The sequence below is a fragment of the Equus asinus genome, chromosome 24 (genome assembly GCF_041296235.1).
Source record: "Equus asinus isolate D_3611 breed Donkey chromosome 24, EquAss-T2T_v2, whole genome shotgun sequence".
NCBI lineage: Eukaryota > Metazoa > Chordata > Mammalia > Perissodactyla > Equidae > Equus > Equus asinus.
The window spans coordinates 14,211,966-14,232,347 of record NC_091813.1 but is presented as its reverse complement, the minus strand read 5'-3'; the positions used below and the strand labels follow the sequence as shown (position 1 = coordinate 14,232,347).

The following is a 20,382-nucleotide window of genomic DNA, read 5'->3' as shown; positions in this document are numbered from 1 at the left end:
TTTTCCTATGATTTATTTTAGCATGCAACTATAGGCTAGAATGTAAGAAACAGCTATTGCATATTTTGGTCCCACGAAATCCTTTTACTGTTTCATTTCAAAGTAGGTAAAGTTTAATCACTGAAGAAAAATACCCCCAAATAAAATACTGTTTAACAAACACAAAATTAAAGGGCTATTCAGAAAGACAGAGATCAGCTTGTCTGTTTATCATAGAAAAAATTTTATTTTGTTAACAGTGTCTTTTTCACTGCCATGACAACATCTGAACAAACTTTAAACCCTTTAGAGACCTCAATACAGAAAAATTACAGGAGACAAAATATGTTTTTTAAATAAAAAGATAATGAAAAGTCAAAAAATTTTAATGCTACACTTCTTAATATCCATGGAAAAAAATTCAAGTTTAAATACTCTTGACTGTATTAAAGAAAGTATAAAATACTGAATTCTACATTTTTAAACACTATTATTTTAAGAATTAGTCAAGTTTCTTCATACTGACAGCTTGTTTCCAATACTTCCATATATCTTAAATAGTACATCTCTAAAAAATCTTGAATTCTGAAAAATAAGTAGAAAAAAATGTAAGTTGCTGTTCTCAAATCTTTTTTTTTCTTTTTGGTGAGGAAGATTGTCCCTGATCTAATATCTGTGCCAATCTTCCTCTATTTTATATGTGGGACTCTGCCACAGCATGGCTTGATGAGAGGTGCATAGGTCTGTGCCTCGGATCTGAACCTGCAAACCCCAGAACACCGAAGCAGAGTGCGCGAACCTAACCACACGCCACCATGCCAGCCCCTGCTGTTCCCAAGCCTTTTAAAAAATTTTTAATTGTGATAAACTACACATAACAAAATTTACCATCCTAACCATTTTTAAGTAGTATTAAGTAAATTCAGTAGTATTAAGTATATTCATTATTCTACAACCAATCTCCAGAACTGTTTCATTGTGCAAAACTGAAACTCCATGCCCATTAAATATCTCATTTCCCCCTCCCACCAGCTCCTGGCAACCACCATTCTACTTTGTCTCTATGAATTGACTACTCTAAGTTCCTCATGTAAGTGGAATCATACAATATGTCCTTTTGTGACTGGCTTATTTCACTGAGCATCATGTCCTCAAGGTTCATCCATGTAGCACGTGTTAGAACTTCCTTTTACATACTGCTTTGCGTATCCACTCACCATGCAACACCTTTTGGCTATTATGAATAAAGCTGCTATGAACATGAGTGTACCAATCTCTGTTAGGGACCCTGCTTCAATTCTTTTGGATATATGCCCAGAAGTGGAATTGCTGGATGATAGTTTTAATTTTTGGAGGAACTGCCATATTTTGCATACTGGACCCACCATTTTACATTCCTACCAACCGTGTACAAGGGTTCCAATTTGTCCACATCCTTGCCAACATTTATTTTCTGTTTATTTGATAATAGCCATTCTATAGTAGCCATCCCAATGAGTGTGAGGTAATCTCACTGTGGTTTTGATTTGCATTTCCCTAGTGATTAGTGAGGTTGAGCATCTTTTCATATCTATTTGTATTCATAGGTTCATAGGCCACTTGGAGAAATGTCTATTCAAGTCCTTGGCCCATTTTTTAATCTGGTTGGTTGTTTCTGTTTGGTTTTAGGAGTTCTCTATATTGTAGGTATTAATCCCTTATCAGATATATGATTTGCAAAAATATTTTCTCCATAGTTTATCCACATGGTCCCCTACTGAACTTAGTTTTGTCTTTTCTACTACAAATACTGCTCTAATAAATAAATCTTTACTTGTATATGCAGACACTTATAGATATTCCTAGAAGAGGAACTGCTGGATCAGAAGGTATATGTATTTATAACTGACACATTACCAAATTGCTCAGAAGAGGTTATACCACTTTATACCTCCACCAACTCTATTTCCCTCTTCATGATCCTTCTGTACAACTTCAAGTTTATTTTCGCAACTCTGAATTAATACTTTTAACTCTAAATAAGATACATTAACTGGAAATTTAGGCAACAGATCAAGACTAATACCTAATAATTTCCTATGTCAATGACTTAGAGAGAATGCTGATTGCAACACACTAACAAAACCTCATTAAGGGAAAGAGGCATTTGAAAGTCCAGGTGCTATTCAAGTTTTACCTTCTGTAAGTCGGCTTGCACCACTTCAACACAGACATTAATAAAACTTCTTGGGTTTTCCTTGGGGTCTTCCCAACTTTTTTTCCATTTCTTTTTTCAGTTTATTTGCTTTGTATCTTTCAGCCATTGACACAAGGTCCTCTGGGATACTCTAAAACCGTTAAATGTATTATTAGGAATGAGATTTTTCTTTTAGTGTAACAGTTTTTCTACAGTATGCTAAAAATGCCTCTGAATCATTTCAGTCAGAGAATCTCCACAATTGATTACATGACATCTTTCAAGCAGAATGAAATGTGTCTTCCTGCACATTAAACTCTGAGGCTATCTTCAAGCTATAAAACCAGACTGATCTTAAAAACCCCCATCATTATGCTACTCCCCTCCTTGCATAGCCCCTTCAGTTGCTTCCCAGTGACCTTAACATGCCTTATCTGGTGCCACGTACTGCACGTTCTTTGTCACCTCCAGGTCTGCGTATCTTCTCTTGCTGGAACACTTTGCCCATTCTACATCTCTCCCAACCTCCAAACCCACTGGCTTCTTCCTGAGCAAGGTTTTCACTGATGCTCATCCCTATTAGATTAGGTTACCTAATTATACGATATGGTAGCTCCTTACCGTGCCATGCTACGGCCCTCACATGTTTAATTACTTATTTTATCTGTCTTTCTTGATAAACAGTAAGCCCCAGTACTTGGAATAAATGAAATTATTTTAAAATTAGAAAAGTGATATGAGGTAGAGTTCTAATAAGTTGTATATTCTCACCTGATTTGCTCTTTCCAGAATATTAATTAATTCATTGGCAACTCTCCAATCATTTCTAGTGAGAAGGGTAATTGACACTCCAGTTCTCCTTTAAGGGGGAGAAAAACTCATGTAATTTGAGTTATAATTTATATTCATGCTTCAGTTAGCAAAACAAAATAAAAACAGCAGTAGCAAACCCTCAACTCTTTCACAAGCCCTAATATATGTTATATGTTACAGTTTAGCATCATTGAAACAGCCATTTGCAATCTAAATAATCAGCGGTGGTTGTCACAGGGGGCTTATGATGGTAGTACTCTCCGCGGGAAAAGAGGTCCTCTTACAGATGCCCGGTTGGACAAGATTACCATAGGGTTTAGCTCACTGTTGTAACACTAGAGATATAAAGCGAAGAGTGAAATCGGAACCAGTTACATGCAGCTAATCATAGAGGGGTCTGCTTGACCCTAGAACAGATCAATTGGACAGGGATAAAGTAAAAGCAAAGTAGATTCTGGGGCAGAGCAATTGACAGGCAAGAGAACAAAACAGTTTTCTAAGTGAGAGCAGTCTCTGAGGGGAATAATGAGGAGCCAGGGTTGACTTCTTCCATGAGTGGACTATGCAGACTTACCCTGCCCTTCCAGTGCGCCCTACCCTGTGCACATATTCTTCAATGTTCCGGGGAAAATCATAATTATAGACATGTGTGACATCATGCACGTCGAGCCCTCGAGATGCTAAGTCAGTAGCAATCAGTATTCTCACTTTACCTAAAGAGTAAAGCCAAAAAGAATATAGACACACACTGGCATAAACCAACCCAAGGCATATCTGAAAAGTATATTTTCCCCTAATATCTAATCAGGTGAACTATTACTGCTTCTAATATTAAAACACTTATGATGGGGCCGGCCCTGTGGCTGAGTGGTTGGGTTCACATGCTCTGCTGCAGCGGCCCAGGGTTTCGCCGGTTTGGATCTTGGGTATGGACCTAGCACCGCTCATCAGGCCATGCTGAGGTGGCATCCCACATGCCACAACCAGAAGGACCTACAACTAAGATATACAACTATGTAGTGGGGGGCTTTGGGGAGAAGAAGGAAAACAAACAAAACACACAAACTATAATGAAAATGGGAAAGGGATAGTTATAATCTTTCTTTTTTACTTTTTTTAAAGATTGGCACCTGAGCTAACATCTGTTCCCAAGTTGTTTTTTTAATTATTCTCCCCAAAGCCCCCCAGTACATAGTTGTATATTCGAATTGTGGGTCCTTCTAGTTGTGTCACGTGGGATGCCACCTCAACATGGCCTGATGAGCAGTGCCACATCTGTGCCCAGGATCCGAACCGGTGAAACCCTGGGCCCCCGAAGCGGATCCCGCGAACTTAACCACTCGGCCACGGCCCGGCCCCTAGTCTTTCTTTTTAACTGCTGGCAAGTTACAACACAATAGAAACCATGGTTCAGCAAATGGCCCCTGAATCATCTGAACCATGTCACAAAGATGTATGCCTTTCAGGTCACTTAATAGAAATCTCCCCCACTGCAAATTACCTTGATATCCAGGTTTAAAAATTAGCTTTTTGAGTTTGGATAGTTCTGAGAGTCTGATTAATAATATTTAGAGCTCTAACAGGTATAGTTTTGGAATCTGCAAGTGGAGGACAGATCTTAGAAATGGGTTCCCTGAAAAGGTGCTGTCACTCAGCCAAGCCCAGGCATTGTATGCTTTTAAACAACAACAAATACTAATTGCATAAAAGTACCTGTTTTAAAGTTTTCTAATGCTCTCTCTCGATCGCTCTGCTCTCTGTTGCCGTGCAGAGACTCCACTGATATATGTTGGAGAATGAGGTCACTTGATAAGTGATCAGCACTTAGGCAAAAGATAAAGTCAGTAATCTTAAGTGCTTATTCTAACACACCATTAGTTCACTAGTTTTACCTCTATTAGCGAAACTCCGAAATAAGGTACTGTAAGACATACACACCCCCATTTGAAATTAGTATACAAACAGAAATAATGCTAAACAAACCAGTTTGACTGATGCTTAAAAATGTAAAAGAGAAAAATACTTACACAGCTTTTCTGCTGACAAACACTATGACTTTGTCTTTGGGAGACATGCTCTCTAGGAAAGTCTGGATGTGAGATCGTTTCTCTTCTTCTGTGGTGACAATTATATTCTGCTTCACGGTACTCACAGCCTGAAGGGTTCAGAGACCACAGTACATCAGCATCGATGGGCAAACCTCACACACTGGCTCGAAATATATCTATTTCTATCACTGGTTACTGTTTTAATAAACTACTCACAGGAAAGAAGGCAAGTCCTTGCAAAATTACCTGTTTCTACTTAAAGATCAGTAGCTCAGCCTTTCACTTTTCTATCACTTACTCACCCAAGCTAAGTTGGGAACCCCTGCATGCTTGGGAGTGTGCTGAAAGCAAGTGGTTACCCATTGGAGGAAGAGAAACACACATGGGGTGAGGCCAAGCTTACAAAAACTATCATCATGAAGTTTGGGTATAGCCCTTCCAATGAAGGAAAATGATCAGCTTAGGACACAGGAGTTTGCATTCAACGAGTATTTTGACAATTTAATGCAAAATAAAAGGTAACATTGTTACCATTTTTTGACCCAGAGATAAAACAGGCTTTAATAGCATTTAATGAAAGGAAAGAATCAAGCATTTATCCTGCCTTTTGTGAAATTTAATGAAATGAGCCTAGGCAATCACCCACTATTATTAATTGCTAGTGATTAAGTAAAAAGTCAATTTTCATTGATGATTAATTTGAAAGGCCAATTTCAATTACTAAGTGAAAAGCCAGAGAACTTTATAATGGAGGAGAGATAGAATGCAGATCTTTGATTATGAATTGTTTCATTACTAACAACATCTGAACCCATCGATCAGTCTTACCTTCACAAAAAGAGCACATCAGACTTACATCTATGCACATCTGTAGACCTTGTTTAGAACCTGATTCTAACAGAGTTAATAAAAATGGGATGTCAGGAAATTAGGAACACTGACTGGATATTTGATGGTATTAACAGATTATTAAAATTTTAGATGAGTGATAATAGTACCGTAGTTAAAGATTAGTGTTTTAGACATAAAGAATTTATGGATAAAATCATAGCCATCTAGGATTTGCTCTAAAATTAGGGAGCAGACAGAGTAGACATGCCAAAACACAAAGTAATTAAAACTTCCATAATAAGAAATATTTTTAACAATAGTAATAAAAAACAAGCTTACAACTAGGTCCAGAGTACCAACATATACAATCATTGGCTCTTTCAAATAAGATTGTGCGAGTCGACGGACAGAATATGGCCACGTTGCACTGGAAATAAAACATGATACACAAATATTAAAATTATAAATCAGGGGCCAGCCTGGTGGCGTGATAGTTCAGTTTGCATACTCCACTTTGGTGGCCTGGGGTTTCGCAGGTTCAGATCCTGGTCACAGACCTACACACCGCTCATCAAGCCATGCTGTGGTGGTGTCCGATATGCAAAATAGAGGAAGACTGCCACAGATGTTAGCTCAGGAACAATCTTCCTCAGCAAAAACAGCAAGACTGGCAACAGATGTTACAGGGCCAATCTTCCTCACCAAATAAAATACAATACAATAAGATTTATTATAAATCAAATATTACTAAGTTTCCTTAAGAATGCTATGAACCAGGGGCTGGCCCCGTGGCCGAGCGGTTAAGTTCGTGCGCTCTGCTGCAGGCAGCCCAGTGTTTCGTTGGTTCGAATCCTGGGCGCGGACATGGCACTGCTCATCAAACCACGCTGAGGCAGCGTCCCACATGCCACAACTAGAAGGACCCACAACCAAGAATATACAACTATGTACTGGGGGGCTTTGGGGAGAAAAAGGAAAAAAATAAAATCTTTAAAAAAAAGAATGCTATGAACCAAATTACCTATGAAAGACAAATTTAGTATTTTTCAATACGGCAGATTTTACAGAAAACTAATGTTTCACAAAGAATTGTTCAACTATAGTGAAGCTACTAGATGAAACCTTTAAATAAGTTTAATAAATAGGTTTCTAAATCAAAGGTGAGAGAGACCTATATTTTAAATTCTAATCTATGGAAAGGTAAAATGAATTTAAGTGTTAGACTAGTTTTCTCTTGGCCTTTATAAAAGACAAAAAAACTCTAGAATTTTTCATACATTATGAGCAGGCAAAACCAAGTGCTTATGTCAAATAAAAACATTTTAAGTGTACTGATGAAAGGCTCTGTAAAGTGAAATGTTTCTTCAACCATATGTATTATGAAAATAACCGCCTTTTGTACTTTCACAGTAATTATACAATGATGGGAAAAGTAGTAGGAAAATGAAGTGAGGAAATTTAGTATATTTCCTCAGTTATACACTACTCTTTTTAATGCTTATGACACAGAAGATACAAGCCCAGGTCTATAGGTCACTCTGCCTTTAAACAACAGTCACTGTTTCCTCACTTTTATCTTGGGCAAAAAAGTCTTCAGTAACCAAATGTTTACCTCTAAGGCCAGGTGATCACTTAGGACCCTACTATGCAGCAGGAATCCCCTGTGCATGTTTGATAGAAATCTCTACTGTAACCTAGGTAACCCAACAGCCACGTGACACTGTTACACTGAGTTGCTGAGCTAAGTGATGACATGATCTTTCACCTAAGGATCTCAAAATGTTCTCAAGTAAAGCTCTAAAATCCTGTGGGGAAATCAACCAAAAAGAATGGATTCCAGTCCAATGGTTTTGCAGATGAGCAGTCATGCATCTACTTACCTTGTCATAACAGTCTGCCTGTCTGGGCGCACATCCAACAAAATCTTCATTATCTGGGGTTCAAATCCCATGTCCAGCATCTTGTCGGCTTCATCTAATACCTGCGTTAAAAATGGTTGTGGCTGACTATGGAAAACAGTACAGAGATTCCTCAAAAAACTAAAAATAAAACTACCATACGACCCAGCTATCCCACTACTGGGTAGCTACCCAAACAACTTGAAATCAGTAAGTCAAAGTAACATACCCACCCTGATGTTCCTTGCACCACTATTCACAATAGCCAAGACATGGAAGCAACCCAAGTGCCCATCAATCGAAGATGTGGTATATATATAATGGAATACTACTCAGCCATAAAAAAAAGACAAGTTCATCCCATTTGCAATAACATGGAAGGACCTGGAGGGAATTATGCTAAGCCAAATAAGCCAGACTGAGAAAGACAAACACCAGATGATTACACTCATATGTGGAATATAAACAAACATACGGACAAAGAAAACAGTTCAGTGGTTACCAGAGGAAGGGGGTTGAGGGGTGGGTACTGGGGGTGAAGGGGAGCACTTATGCGGTGACAGATAAGAAATAACGTACAACTAAAACTCACATAGATGTAAACTATTATGAACTCAATAAAAAAAAATAAAAAATAGAAATACCATATGATCCAGTCATCCCACTATTGGGGATCTATCCAAAGAACTTGAAATCAGCAATTCAAAGAGACTCATGCACCCCTATGTTCATTGCAGCATTATTCACAGTAGCCAAGATGTGGAGGCAACCTAGATGCCCATCGACTGATGATTGGATAAAGAAGATGTGATATATATATATACACACAATGGAATACTACTCAGCCATAAAACAGGATAAAATCGTCCCATTCACAACAACATGAATGGACCTTGAGGGTATTATGTTCAGCAAGGTGAGCCAGATAGAGAAAGACAATCTTTCTGTGACTCGACGCATATGTGGAAGATAAACAAACACACGGCAAAAAAAGAACAGATTGGTGGCTACCAGGAGAAATGGGGAGTGGGGGTGGGCACAAAGGGTGAAGTGGTGCACCTATAACATGATTGACAAATAATGTACAAGTGAAATTTCACAAGGTTGTAAACCATCATAACCTCAATAAAAAATAAAACAGAAAAAAAAATGGTTGTGGCTGGATTAGATATGGAAGGCAGCTAATATGTATACTCTCTTTTATGAATACCAAAAAGGTAATTTTTTCTCATTTTCCCTTTTATGTAAGCAATTAATTTATCTAAGAGAAAATAAGCTATCTGTAGTTGTAACACAGATTGACTTGATCTTTTTAAGTTGGCTAACTAATAGTTTCTAAATCTATTTAAAGATTTTTTTTCCTTTTTCTCCCCAAAGCCCCCCAGTACATAGTTGTATATTCTTAGTTGTGGGTCCCTCCAGTTGTGGCATGTGGGATGCCACCTCAGCGTGGCTCGATGAGTGGTGCCATGTCCGCGCCCAGGATTCGAACCTGAAACACTGGGCCGCCTGCAGTGGAGCATGCGAACTTAACCACTTGGCCACAGGGCCTGCCCCTCTAAATCTATTTAATGAAAAAAATTTAAATGTCTAAAACATCCATGTGGACTTTCTATTTTTTTTTGTAATTATCTAAATTTTCCAAAAAGTATAAAAAAACATTTAGAATTATCCTAAAAATCCTTATTTTAACATACTAGAGGGACTGGGAAATGTTCCTAGGATTTAAAACCATTATAAAATGGACATCCATCTAAGACAGCTTTTTCAAGTTCAGCTCTTTCTGCTGGTATCCCACACCCCAGCTCTGTGATTACCAAGTAGGTTACACTTTTCAGGTTCACAAAGTTATTCATTTGCAGATCGTTCAATCTTCCTGGAGTTGCAATAATGATATCTACACCTTTTGTCAGGTCTTGTATTTGTCCATTTCTATCTCCACCACCATATATACAAACACTTAAAAAGAAAAGACAGAAGTTCATGTTCAGGCAAGGAATACCCCATCACAACTCAAAATCCCAACCAACCTAAGCATATTGGATATAAAATAACAAAATAAAAGGTATATAAATCAAAAAGAGTAGCAGATCCCTTTGATAGTGATTTGTCCCTTTCTGAGAACTACCTACACCCATCCAGTGACAGCAGTGTGTCCCAGAGAGCCATGTTTCTATCATCATTACTTGACCCCAGCACCCTGGCTACCACTGATTCGGATCAGGAGTAATAGCTGACCAATGCTGAGCCGTTTCAGATTCTCAAAATGTGTGAAAAATAATGGGGAGAATGTTTAAAGCTACAAATGTTTAAAATACTGATGCAAGAACAGCCAAAGAAATGACTGACCTTTTAAGACCTTTATAAGAATACTTAGAACATTCAGCTTCCACTTGAAGAGCTAATTCTCGAGTGGGTGTGAGGACTAACATGCCAGGTCCATTCCTTTTTTCTCTAGCTCTTTAGAGAGAAAACAGATTAACATTAAAGCATCTGTCTCAGATAAAAAGGGACATTGATTCAGTGCTTTCAAGATATTTAGTAATGACTGTCAAATCACATACATCCACCATAAAGAGTGGAGAAATAGAGAAAAACAGCCAAACAAAAAAAATCCAAGGGCCTACCTACCAGCCTTTTCATTTAACACGGCCAATGCTTTCCTGTGTCAAACATTCTCTCAGAGAATAGCATTTTGTACTGGACATGATAATTCAAACAATTTGTTTCCAATGTTTCACTATTAAGACTTTCGGTAGATACTACCTACTGCTTCCTAAAAATGTTTCGTCAATTTCTACTTTCAGCAGCCCAGTACAAGCGTATTTCCCTGAGATGAGGCGTTACCTTTTGACCAATGCAATAGATAAAAGAAACTTTAACTGTATTCTTGGTATCTATATCTATTAAACTTCTATGAAGAGAATCCAGCTGTAGAAATTCTTACATTGGTTGAGAGTCCAGATGGATAAACCCAGGCATTAAGTAGGACAGTGTCTTCCCTGTTCCAGTTTGGGCTACTCCGATAAGATCTATTCCTTGTAGAACTATTGGCCACGCCTGTGACTGAAACAGAACAATAAACGTTAAAATAATTACTACATTTCCTTTTGCCAAGTGTCCCTCCTCTCCTAGTCTGAAATGTCTTTCAGCGAACATGTCTTGAGTGCTGGACACTGGTGGGAAGGAGCTGCGGGGCATGCTCACGGGAGCCAGTTGCTTCCTGGTGATTTAACTTCTAACAATCTGATACTGTTTGGGGGGGAAAACCAGTGAAATATGAGAATTAAAGAAAGCATACCTGAATTGGTGTTGGCTTTTGAAAACCTGCCTTTTGAATGTTTTCCATAACTTCAGGATAACACTGAAAGGCATCCTCAAATTTACATGTGGGATTGGGGATAGGACGTTTCTCACCACCTTTCAGGTCATCACACATTATATTATAATTTTCCTTCCTTTAAGGAAAAATGGAACAAGCATTAGTGGCTTTCGTTGCTATACTCCCCAAGCAAGAAACGTTTTCCAGCATTAGTTCACGTCATACCTACAAATTCAACTGCAACTGATTAAAACAAGACTGTTAGTAAAGACAGAGTAAAATGTACTAACTAAGAAATAGAAGTGAGCCTATCTTTTTCTTTTCAGATAGTTGCAGAGAGAAGGAAAAAAAAAATCACACTGTATGTATGAAATGGGTCAATGAAAGTTTCATGGAAAGGTTAAGAACAAAGCCTGAAAATTATACGCGTCATTATTCAAAAAGCAGATCTGGCAAACACCTGAGGGAGGGCCTACAAGGTGCCACATATATTTCCTCAATTTATCTTCAACAAGCCTGTGAAGTGGGAATTCTTCTCATTTGACAGGTGATCATCATTAGTTACTTGTCCAAAGTCTGAGCCCCACTGAAACCCTAGAGTAACTGTTCTTTCCGCTATACTATACTACCTTAGTTTTATAACAGGCTTTCATCGGAAAAAAACGCTGCCATTAGGACCCTTCATGCCAGATAAAGACTGAAGAGTAAGAAATTATTCTAACATTCAGATATCAGATCAATTTCTTACGATTTTCAAGTTTTAAAAATAATTCTCTAAAACCACTGTCCAATACAGGAGGCACTAACCACGTGTCTTTTTAAATTTAAAATTTTAAGTTAAAAATTCAGTTTCTCAATTATACTAGCCACATTTTAAGTGTTCAATAGCTATTGACTATTGTGACTATTCCATTAGACACAAATATGGCCCATTTTCCATCTCTGCAGAAAGTTTTATTGGATGGCAATGCTCTAAAATATATATCATGTAGGATGTGACCAAGTTTTCATTTGAATATGGTCTTCAAATGCAATCATTTCAAATTTTAGCCTAATGAGTTAATCTAATAACCTAACTATACAAATACTTAAAGTAATAAAATGACCCACCTCCAATTGTCTACTTGCATTTGTGACATTGAACTTGTTGTTTCTGACTCCATGTAAAAGTTTTTCTTAATTAGAGGCAAATCTGGGACAAAGACGAAAATTCAAACTTTGACAAATGAGAATTTACATTTCACTGACACTTATTCAAAGTAACAGAAATCAAACTAAAATATGTATTAAGTTCACTTTGCATACACACAGCTTTAGACAGTCATTCTACATTTTGCCAGCCAGGCTTATGCCAGTGTCTAAGAAATTTCCCTTTCTGGGGGCCAGCTCTGTGGCCGAGTGGTTAAGTTCGCGCGCTCTGCTGCAGTGGCCCAGGGTTTGGATCCTGGGCGCGGACATGGCACCGCTCGTCAGGCCACGTTGAGGCGGCGTCCCACATCCCACAACTAGAAGGACCTGCAACTAAGATATACAACTGTGTACGGGGGGTGTTGGGGAGATAAAGCAGAAAAAAAAGAAATTTCCCTTTCTGGTTTGTCTTTCAATTACATTTTTCGCCCAAGAAAGAGATCTTTAATAATTAAGTATAAAATAAAATAAGCCAAGCTTTAGAAGACATACAATCATCACAGCTGATAAATCTCTCAAACATAGTAAATTGATTTTATCTTTTCTTTGAAGGTCCATCCCATTGCTTTTTAGGAATAAAATATTTATCCTTACTTTGTCCCCTAAAGCTATTTTGTTTTCTTTCTTAAATGCCTATCATACCTCCTCCAAACTTAAATCCTTTATCTGGCCTCCCATCCGAAATATCAACACACAGATTGTTGACCATTCTGGTCATGCTTTTGTCAGTCATCTACTTCAGATTTATGAATTGGAAACTGGAACTTCACATGCAGATGCGCTGACCACCACAGTGGAATTAATCATTGTTAATACAGCTTTTTATTTTTAAATAAATGATGTTGTATTACTACCTGATTCTGATAGCCAAAATTAGTGCCTGAATTTACTCTGAAATTTGGTGAATATAATGTGGAACGTTACACTCCATATATAATTCCAAGTGAGAATTTCATCTAAAATTAAATTTCAAAAACCCATCTCTTCTCAAGAACCGTATGCCCTCATTAAATGTTTTCCCTCTTACTTTGCCCTTGTCAGCTAAGACACTCCAAGACCAAGTTCTGCTCAATCACAGCAACAATGTTAACACCTGAGGGTTGGCCTGTTTATGCCTCTCATTTCCCCCTGGGACTGATTTTCTTTTTATTTTATTAAACTTTTGCAGTGAGTTACCTCGAATAAGACAAGGTGCAGACAAGTTTAATATTTATAGCATAAACCACAACGCAGACAACACAGAAACTATCATGCCCCAGGGGCTCACCGCAGCACTTCAAATTTTACTATCATTTTTCATGTAGATTTCATTACAAAAAGTAACACACTTTATAGAGGATAAAAACCTTAAGAGAAACACCAAGACCAAGTATAAATGTTAGGATGCAGCACTAACCTGCCCACTTTTTTTTTTCCCATTTCAAACCTTCTTCTCGAATTTGATCCCAGTCAATCAATGGCTGATCTTCCGTGACAACACTGATATTTGCCCTTACACCCCCTCCAGCAGAAGGGTGGAGTGCAACGATATCTGTTAAAAATATTCTCACCAAATTAGTTTCAAAACAAATCCTACCAGTACAAAATCCCCAGAACCATTTTACTATTTTGTTTTAATAACCAGACAGTAATGCTAAATATAAAATTTAGGGCTTTAGTACTATGGTACCATGACAATTCTGGTCATGCTTTTGTCAGTTATCTACTTCAGATTTACGAATTGGAAAAAAAATTTAATTTATTGGAAAAGAGAAGTTAAACAGTACGAGAGCCTAGTGTCTGCTAATAAATCACATGTATCACTTAATCTTTACAATACTCCTGTGAGGCAGACATTACCCCAGGTTAACAAATAAAGAAACAGTCTTAGAGGCTTCTTGGAGATTCCTTTCCAAGAAACAGTAAGAAGCAATGCTGCCTCTGAAGCCAAGACCCTTCTTTTTACTTGCTTGTTGCTTCTGGAAATGGTTCAATAATGGCTTTTCTCGAGTCTAAGCAGATCTGAGATTTTTAAAATACCAAATAATTAGGCAGTTTTCAAAGTAAGTCGTGTTTAGGGAAGAGACCATGGCGACAGGAGGCCAGGACTAATCCTTGCTCTATCATTAACAGTGAACTGTGTTAAAAGGCTGTTTTGTTTTTTTCACTCACCTGTGGCTAAAAGTAAAACTGCTAGGCCTAATCACAGAGATTAAGTGTTGTAGTGTAAGGAAAAAAGTATTCTGGGATTCCATCGCAAAAAACTTCTAGATTAGATCTAATGATGGCAATCTAAATCTTTGTAATCAGAAAAAGCATCAGCTATAATACGACTTATAACACTGCATGAAATTTTAAAAATTTTACAGGGCTTTAGTGAGCAAAAATTACTTACCAACTCTGGGTTCTGAATTATAATTTTCTTGTTTTTTAACAAGATTATCTATCACGGCTTTTGCTTTTGTCTGCATCATCTTGCTGCCAAAAATTTTGACTTCTGCTTCGGGATACCCTTTTATTATCTAGATACAAGGGGAAAAATAGAGGAGACTGGAGTCCCTTCACCATTTCTCCCTCCAACAGTCACTCAACTTCAAGTAGTATAAAACATAAGATAAATATGGTATTGCTGTCAATCAGTGTCGGATCTATTATGGAAGGCTTTTGTGCAGGAAAAGGTCATGAACACAGGATTTGTGTTTTGGAAAGATGCTCTGGCCACAGTGGAGAATGGTTGTAGGAGGATAAGCCTAGAAGGAGGATGATCAGTTAGGGGAGAATGCCCCAAATGATCTGATTCCCTTAGAGAAATACAGGACATAGAAAGGACTCTGTGATGGACTGGTTGTGGGATAAGAAGAGTGGGTAACCTGAGATTTCTGGCTCAGGAACCTGGGGAATGATGCTGCTGTTTACTGAGATTGGGAGCACAGGAGCAGCTCAAGGTTTGAGGGATAAAGGTCAGGAAGGGCATGACGAATATTCCCAAGATCTCATTCCTCAGTGGAGATTCTCTCTAAAGATTTTTACCTTCATGAGTCAAAAAACATAGACTAGAATGGAGCACAGCTCAGGTGAGTTCTTGGAAAGAATGGCAGTATGAAGAGCTTGGGCTACTTATCTAAGTTACCACAGTACATCAAAAACTAGAGTTAGGAATGAACTTTGCTCTTTAAGAATTTAGGAACACAGATCACTTACTTGTATTTTGGTGTTTGTTGTACTTTGGATGTCTCTTATTTTTGATCCACCATGACCTGTTTTTAAAAATAAAGAATTTTTTTTTTAAAAAAAGCAAATTTAAATTAACAAAGGGGATTTACACATCTTCCTCTAAGAAACTCCTCTAGTTCTTCCCCAAATCATCCGAACAAAGGCTCCTAGGGTCCAGTAATCACTTTCGGTTTGGAAAAAGGGAAGCAAGAGGTCTCTATTCCAAATTTTGGTGGGTAGTGGGAGGCTCCTTTCCCAGAGACAGATACTAAGGATTCATCATCAGCTCAAGCAAAAGCCATCTGGATGCAAAGTGTTGGCAAGATAGCGGAGAAACTGGAGGCTTTGCACACTACAACTCAACAAAAAAAAATTGCAATTAAAAAATGGTTAAAGGTCTTGAATAGACATTTCTCCAAAGAAGACATACAAATATCCAACAGGTATATATGAAAAGATGCTGAAATCATCAGGGAAATGCAAATCAAAACCACAGTGAGATACCTCACACCTGTTCCAACAGCCATCATCAAAAAGACGACCTAAGTGTTGGTGAGGATGTGGAAAAAAGGGAACCGTTGTGCACTGTGGATGGGGATGCAAACTGATACAGCTACTATGGAAAACAGTATGGAGGTTCCTCGAAAAACTTAAAATAGAAATACCATATGATTCAGCAATCCCACTTGTGAGCATTTATGCAAATGAATTTAAATCAGGATCTAAAATGACATTTGCCCCTCAGGTTCATTTCAGCATTATTCACAAGCTAAGAGGTCGAAAAAAATCTAAATGTCAACAGATGACCGAATGATGAAAATGTGGCATATACATATAATGGAAGTCTTCAGCCTTAAAAAAGGAAATTCTGCCATTTGTGACAATGAACCTTGAGGACATTATGCTAAGTGAAATCAGCTCATTACAAAAATAAGTGCATGATTTTACTTCTACGAGGCATGTAATATAATCGAACTTATAGAAACGGTGGTTGCCAGAGACAGGGGGAAATGAGGAGCTGTTCAATGGGTGGGTTCAGTCATGTAAGGTGACAATGTTCTAGAGATCTACTACACAACACTGTTCTTATGGTTAACAATACCGTACTGGACACAAAATTGTTATGTCTGAATTTATGTCGTGTACCACAATTTTAAAAAACTGGATCCAGAACCAACATCAAGTGATGCTCCCTAGCACGGTGCTTGCACTTCACAAGTGCTCAATAAGTGTTGAGAGCTTAGGTGATTTTTATTGCAAACCTGACGCCTTTAGTTTGTGCAGTGTCACTCTTTAGATCCTTGAGCCCGAGCCTCCCTGAAGGGTCAAGGAATCTCTGGCTGGCCTGCAATCAGTCTTACAGCCCTCTATTTAAGAGAAGCCTACAAAATCTGTTCATTTCTTCAAAACAGGTTAAAAAAGAGGTAAAGCAAAATATTAGCTCCCATACCTAATGGGCAAAATGTTGGAATTCCCCCTTAGACTTAACGGCAAGAAACGGAGCAAATCTAAATTCCAATAATTTCTAAATGCTTTTCAAAGATAAATTTACAAGACTCAAGATATACTCAGAAAAAAGATCCTGTTTTTCAGCATATAACTCATAATCAAATTAAAGAAACTACATGCAGGACACAGCTATTGCTCCGAGCAGCACTACCGTACCATCCTAAGCTTCTCATCTTCGGTTAAGGGCTCTAATGGTGCTCAAACGGACTGATTTCAGCACCGCTTTGTCGTCCGTTTTGGGGCAAGCTGTCAAAGGCCTGATCTTTCAACTCAAATAATTCTTAAGTTTTCTAAAAGTTTGCTCTCTTCAAACATCGTCGCTTTAAAATATCAAAAGGTGCATTAAAAGACATCATTCTAGCACCAGAAGGCACTAGAAAGGTCGAGGGACCTGAGTCTCCTCAGGCGGCAGCTGCCTGCGGGAGAGGCGGGCGGGGCGGGGCCGCCCTTCTGCGGGGGTCGCCGCGGCCCCGCCCGCCCCCCGCCCGCCCCGTCGCTCTCACCGATCACCGCGCCGACCCAGTCGCTCTTCAGCCCAAAGCAGAGCGGCGGTTCCCAGAGACCGGCGGCCGCAGACTGCCGGCGGCCGGGGGTCTCCCTCCAGCCGCCACCTCTGCCGCTTGGCTCCTCTGCCGGCCTCGAGGTTCGCCGGGAAGCAACGACCCATGGGGAGGCGTTGGCGCTCGCATCTTGCCGGGACATGGTTTGGCGAAGAAGGTCCGGCGCGTCAGACGTCGCCGCGGCCGCCTGCACCCCCGCCCGCGCCGTCGCACGGCTAGCCTTCGCGGCGGCCACGCCCCGCTGCTCAAGGGGCCCGCGCGAGGCTCGCCCCGCCCCGCCCCGCAAGCCGCACAGCCATTGGTGGGCGAGACGCTGTGGGCGGGACCCTCGCGTTTTGACCAATCCGCTCTCTAAATCATGCGTGCGCATCCTGAACGACTTGGGCGCCGCCCGCGCGTTCCTGACCGGGCGTGGGGCTCGGCCGAGCTCCTGCGCTTTGCCTTGCTCGACTCCCTCCCCCGGTACCCCGTTCTCAGTGGCTCGGAAACGTTATTAACCGTGGCTTGTAAACATCACTCAGTTTTACACCGGGACCCAAAACATACATAAAAAATTTGAAACAAAAAGTTGACAAAACAGTGTTTACCATTGCTACGTGAACAGCGTTTTGATATATTTAAGGCTAAATTAGTTTTTAAAAAGTTGGTTGTAATCCATAAAATTTAATCACCCACAGTTTAAAAATCTCTGGCCTAAGAGATGCTGCTTCAGAGCTTCACACAAACACTCAACCTGAATGTTTACTGTAGTTTTAGAGCTAATGAAATAAATTGAATAAATGCCTAAAGCACTCCCATCATTGTAGCCTGACTCTGTGGCTGGACGTATTCCAGGCATGCGAGGCAGCTGGAGCGCCCCTTCTTTGATTAGGATCTTTAAATTGCCTGAACAAATCTCAGTTCAATCATCCATCAAACGTAATAGACATCTGTTGTAACGCTAGGTGCTGTAGTCTGTGCCCAGGATTGGAAAAAAAAAAAAGTAGTAGACTTAGTCCATCCAAGATTGTATGGGTTAACTCTTGAACTCAACTCTATGGAGTTCATTATAACTCAGTGTAATAATCTCTGGACAAAAAGGATAGGATGACTGTGCTATAGGAGGACCCAAGGAAATACAAAAACATAAATGTGTTATGCATTTAATCTCCAGGCTCTAATCCTTAATCTGAAAAGGATAGTATCAATAATCTTTAGAGAGGAATTTTGTTTGATTAGGTTTGCTAATATCTTGTTGAGGATTTTTGCATCCACGTTCATGAGAAATAGATCTATAGTTTTGTTGCACTGTCTTTGTTTTCGGTATTAGGGCAATGCTGGCCTCATAGAATGAGTTATGATGTTTTCTGTCTCCTTCCATCTTCTGGAACACATTGTAGAAAATTGGCATAATTTCTCCCTTAAATGTTTGTTAGAATTCACCAGTGAACACATCTGGGGCTGGTGCTTTCTGTTTTCCAAAGTTATTAATTATTGATTCAATTTCTTTAATAGATATACAGGTAGGCCTATTCAGTTTGTCTATTTATTCTTGTGTGAGTTTTGGCAGGTTGTCTTTCAAGGAACTGGTCCATTTCATTTAAATTATCAGACTTGAGGGCATAGACTTGATCACAGAATTCCTTTAGTATCTTTTTAAACTGCATAGTGATGTCCCCTCTTTCATTTCTGATATTAATAATTTATGTCTTCTCTCTTTTCTTCTTAGTTAGCCTGGGTAGAGGTTTATTAATTTTATTGAATTTTTTCAAAGAACCAGCTTTTGGTTTTATTGATTTTCTCTATTGATTTCCTATGTCCAATTGCATTGATTATTTTTTCCTTCTGCTTACGTTAGATTTAATTTGCTCTTCTTTTTCTGGTTTCCTAAGGTGGAAACTTAGATTGATTTTAGGTCTTCTTTTCTAATATATGACTTTAATGCAATATATTTCCCTCTAAGCACTGTTTTCACTGCATCCCACAAATTTTAAGTTGTTTTCATTTTCATTTAGTTAAAACTATCATTTAATTTCTCTTGAGATTTCTTCTTTGACCCATTTAGAAGTGTTTTTGTTTAGTCTCCAAGTTTTTTGGGATTATCTAGCTGTCTTTCTGGTGATTGCTAGTTCAATTCTATTGTGTTCTGAGAACATACGTTGTATGATTTCTATTCTTTTAAATTTGTTAAGGTGTGTTTTATGGCCCAGAAGGGGGTCTGTCTTGGTGAATGTTTCATATGAGCTTGAGAAAAATGTGTATTCTGCTTTATTGGATGAAGTAGACCGTAGAAATCAATTATATCCAGTTGATTGATGGTGCTGTTGAGTTCAACTATGTCCTTACTTATCTTCTGCCTCCTAGATCAGTCCATTTCTTTCTTTCTTTCTTTTTTTAAAGATTGGCACCTGAGCATACATCTGTTGCCAATCTTCTTTTTTTTCCCTTTCTCTTCTCCTCAAAGCCCCCCAGCACATAGTTGTAGATCCTAGTTGTGAGTGCCTCTGGTTGTGCTATGTGGGACCCCACCTCAGCATGGCCTGATGAGTGGTGCCATGTCCGCACTCAGGATCTGAACCCGTGAAACCCTGGGCCACCAAAGCGGAGCACGCAAACTTAACCACTCGGCCATGGGCCGGCCCCCTAGATTAGTCCATTTCTGATAGAAGGGTGTTGAAGTCTCCAACTATAATGACTGTAGTGGATTCATCTCCTTGTAGTTCCATCAGTTTAGCCTCATATATTTTGATGCTCTATTCTTAGACACATACATGTTAGGGATTGTCATGGCTTCTTGGAGAATTGAGCCCTTTATCTCATTTATATATTCCTCTTTTTCCCTGTTTAATTTCCTTGCTTTGAAGTCAGCTCTGTTTAATTAATATAG

General features: G+C 39.0%; 1 protein-coding gene across 2 annotated transcripts; it reads right to left on the bottom strand.

The window, feature by feature from the left end:
• Window positions 1-201: 201 nt before the first annotated feature.
• Window positions 202-17,757, bottom strand: DDX43 (DEAD-box helicase 43). 2 transcript variants are annotated; one of them, XM_014834730.3, is made up of 17 exons: window positions 17,460-17,757; window positions 15,436-15,491; window positions 14,630-14,756; window positions 13,652-13,786; window positions 12,178-12,259; window positions 11,047-11,203; window positions 10,693-10,811; window positions 10,095-10,205; window positions 9,563-9,704; window positions 7,728-7,828; window positions 6,187-6,274; window positions 4,996-5,123; window positions 4,682-4,791; window positions 3,543-3,681; window positions 2,927-3,014; window positions 2,156-2,306; window positions 202-564 (listed from the first exon to the last, which is right to left on the bottom strand). In XM_014834730.3, exons 1-16 carry the CDS (start codon window positions 17,656-17,658, stop codon window positions 2,193-2,195), a joined length of 1,896 nt encoding a protein of 631 aa, XP_014690216.3. In that variant the 5' UTR covers window positions 17,659-17,757; the 3' UTR covers window positions 202-564; window positions 2,156-2,192. The 2 variants fall into 2 exon arrangements, with proteins under 2 accessions (XP_014690216.3, XP_070352385.1); XM_070496284.1 differs by lacking the exon at window positions 202-564 and having other exon boundaries at window positions 877-2,306.
• Window positions 17,758-20,382: the final 2,625 nt, after the last annotated feature.

Excerpts from the sequence above, each read along its gene's own strand:
- DDX43 (XM_014834730.3), bottom strand. The coding sequence starts at position 17,658 with ATGTCCCGGCAAGATGCGAGCGCCAACGCCTCCCCATGGGTCGTTGCT. Across the intron at positions 3,682-4,681 it reads ATTAGAAAACTTTAAAACAG|GTAAAGTGAGAATACTGATT; the intron begins GTACTTTTATGC and ends TTTACTCTTTAG. Across the intron at positions 2,307-2,926 it reads TTCTGGAAAGAGCAAATCAG|AGTATCCCAGAGGACCTTGT; the intron begins GTGAGAATATAC and ends TAACGGTTTTAG.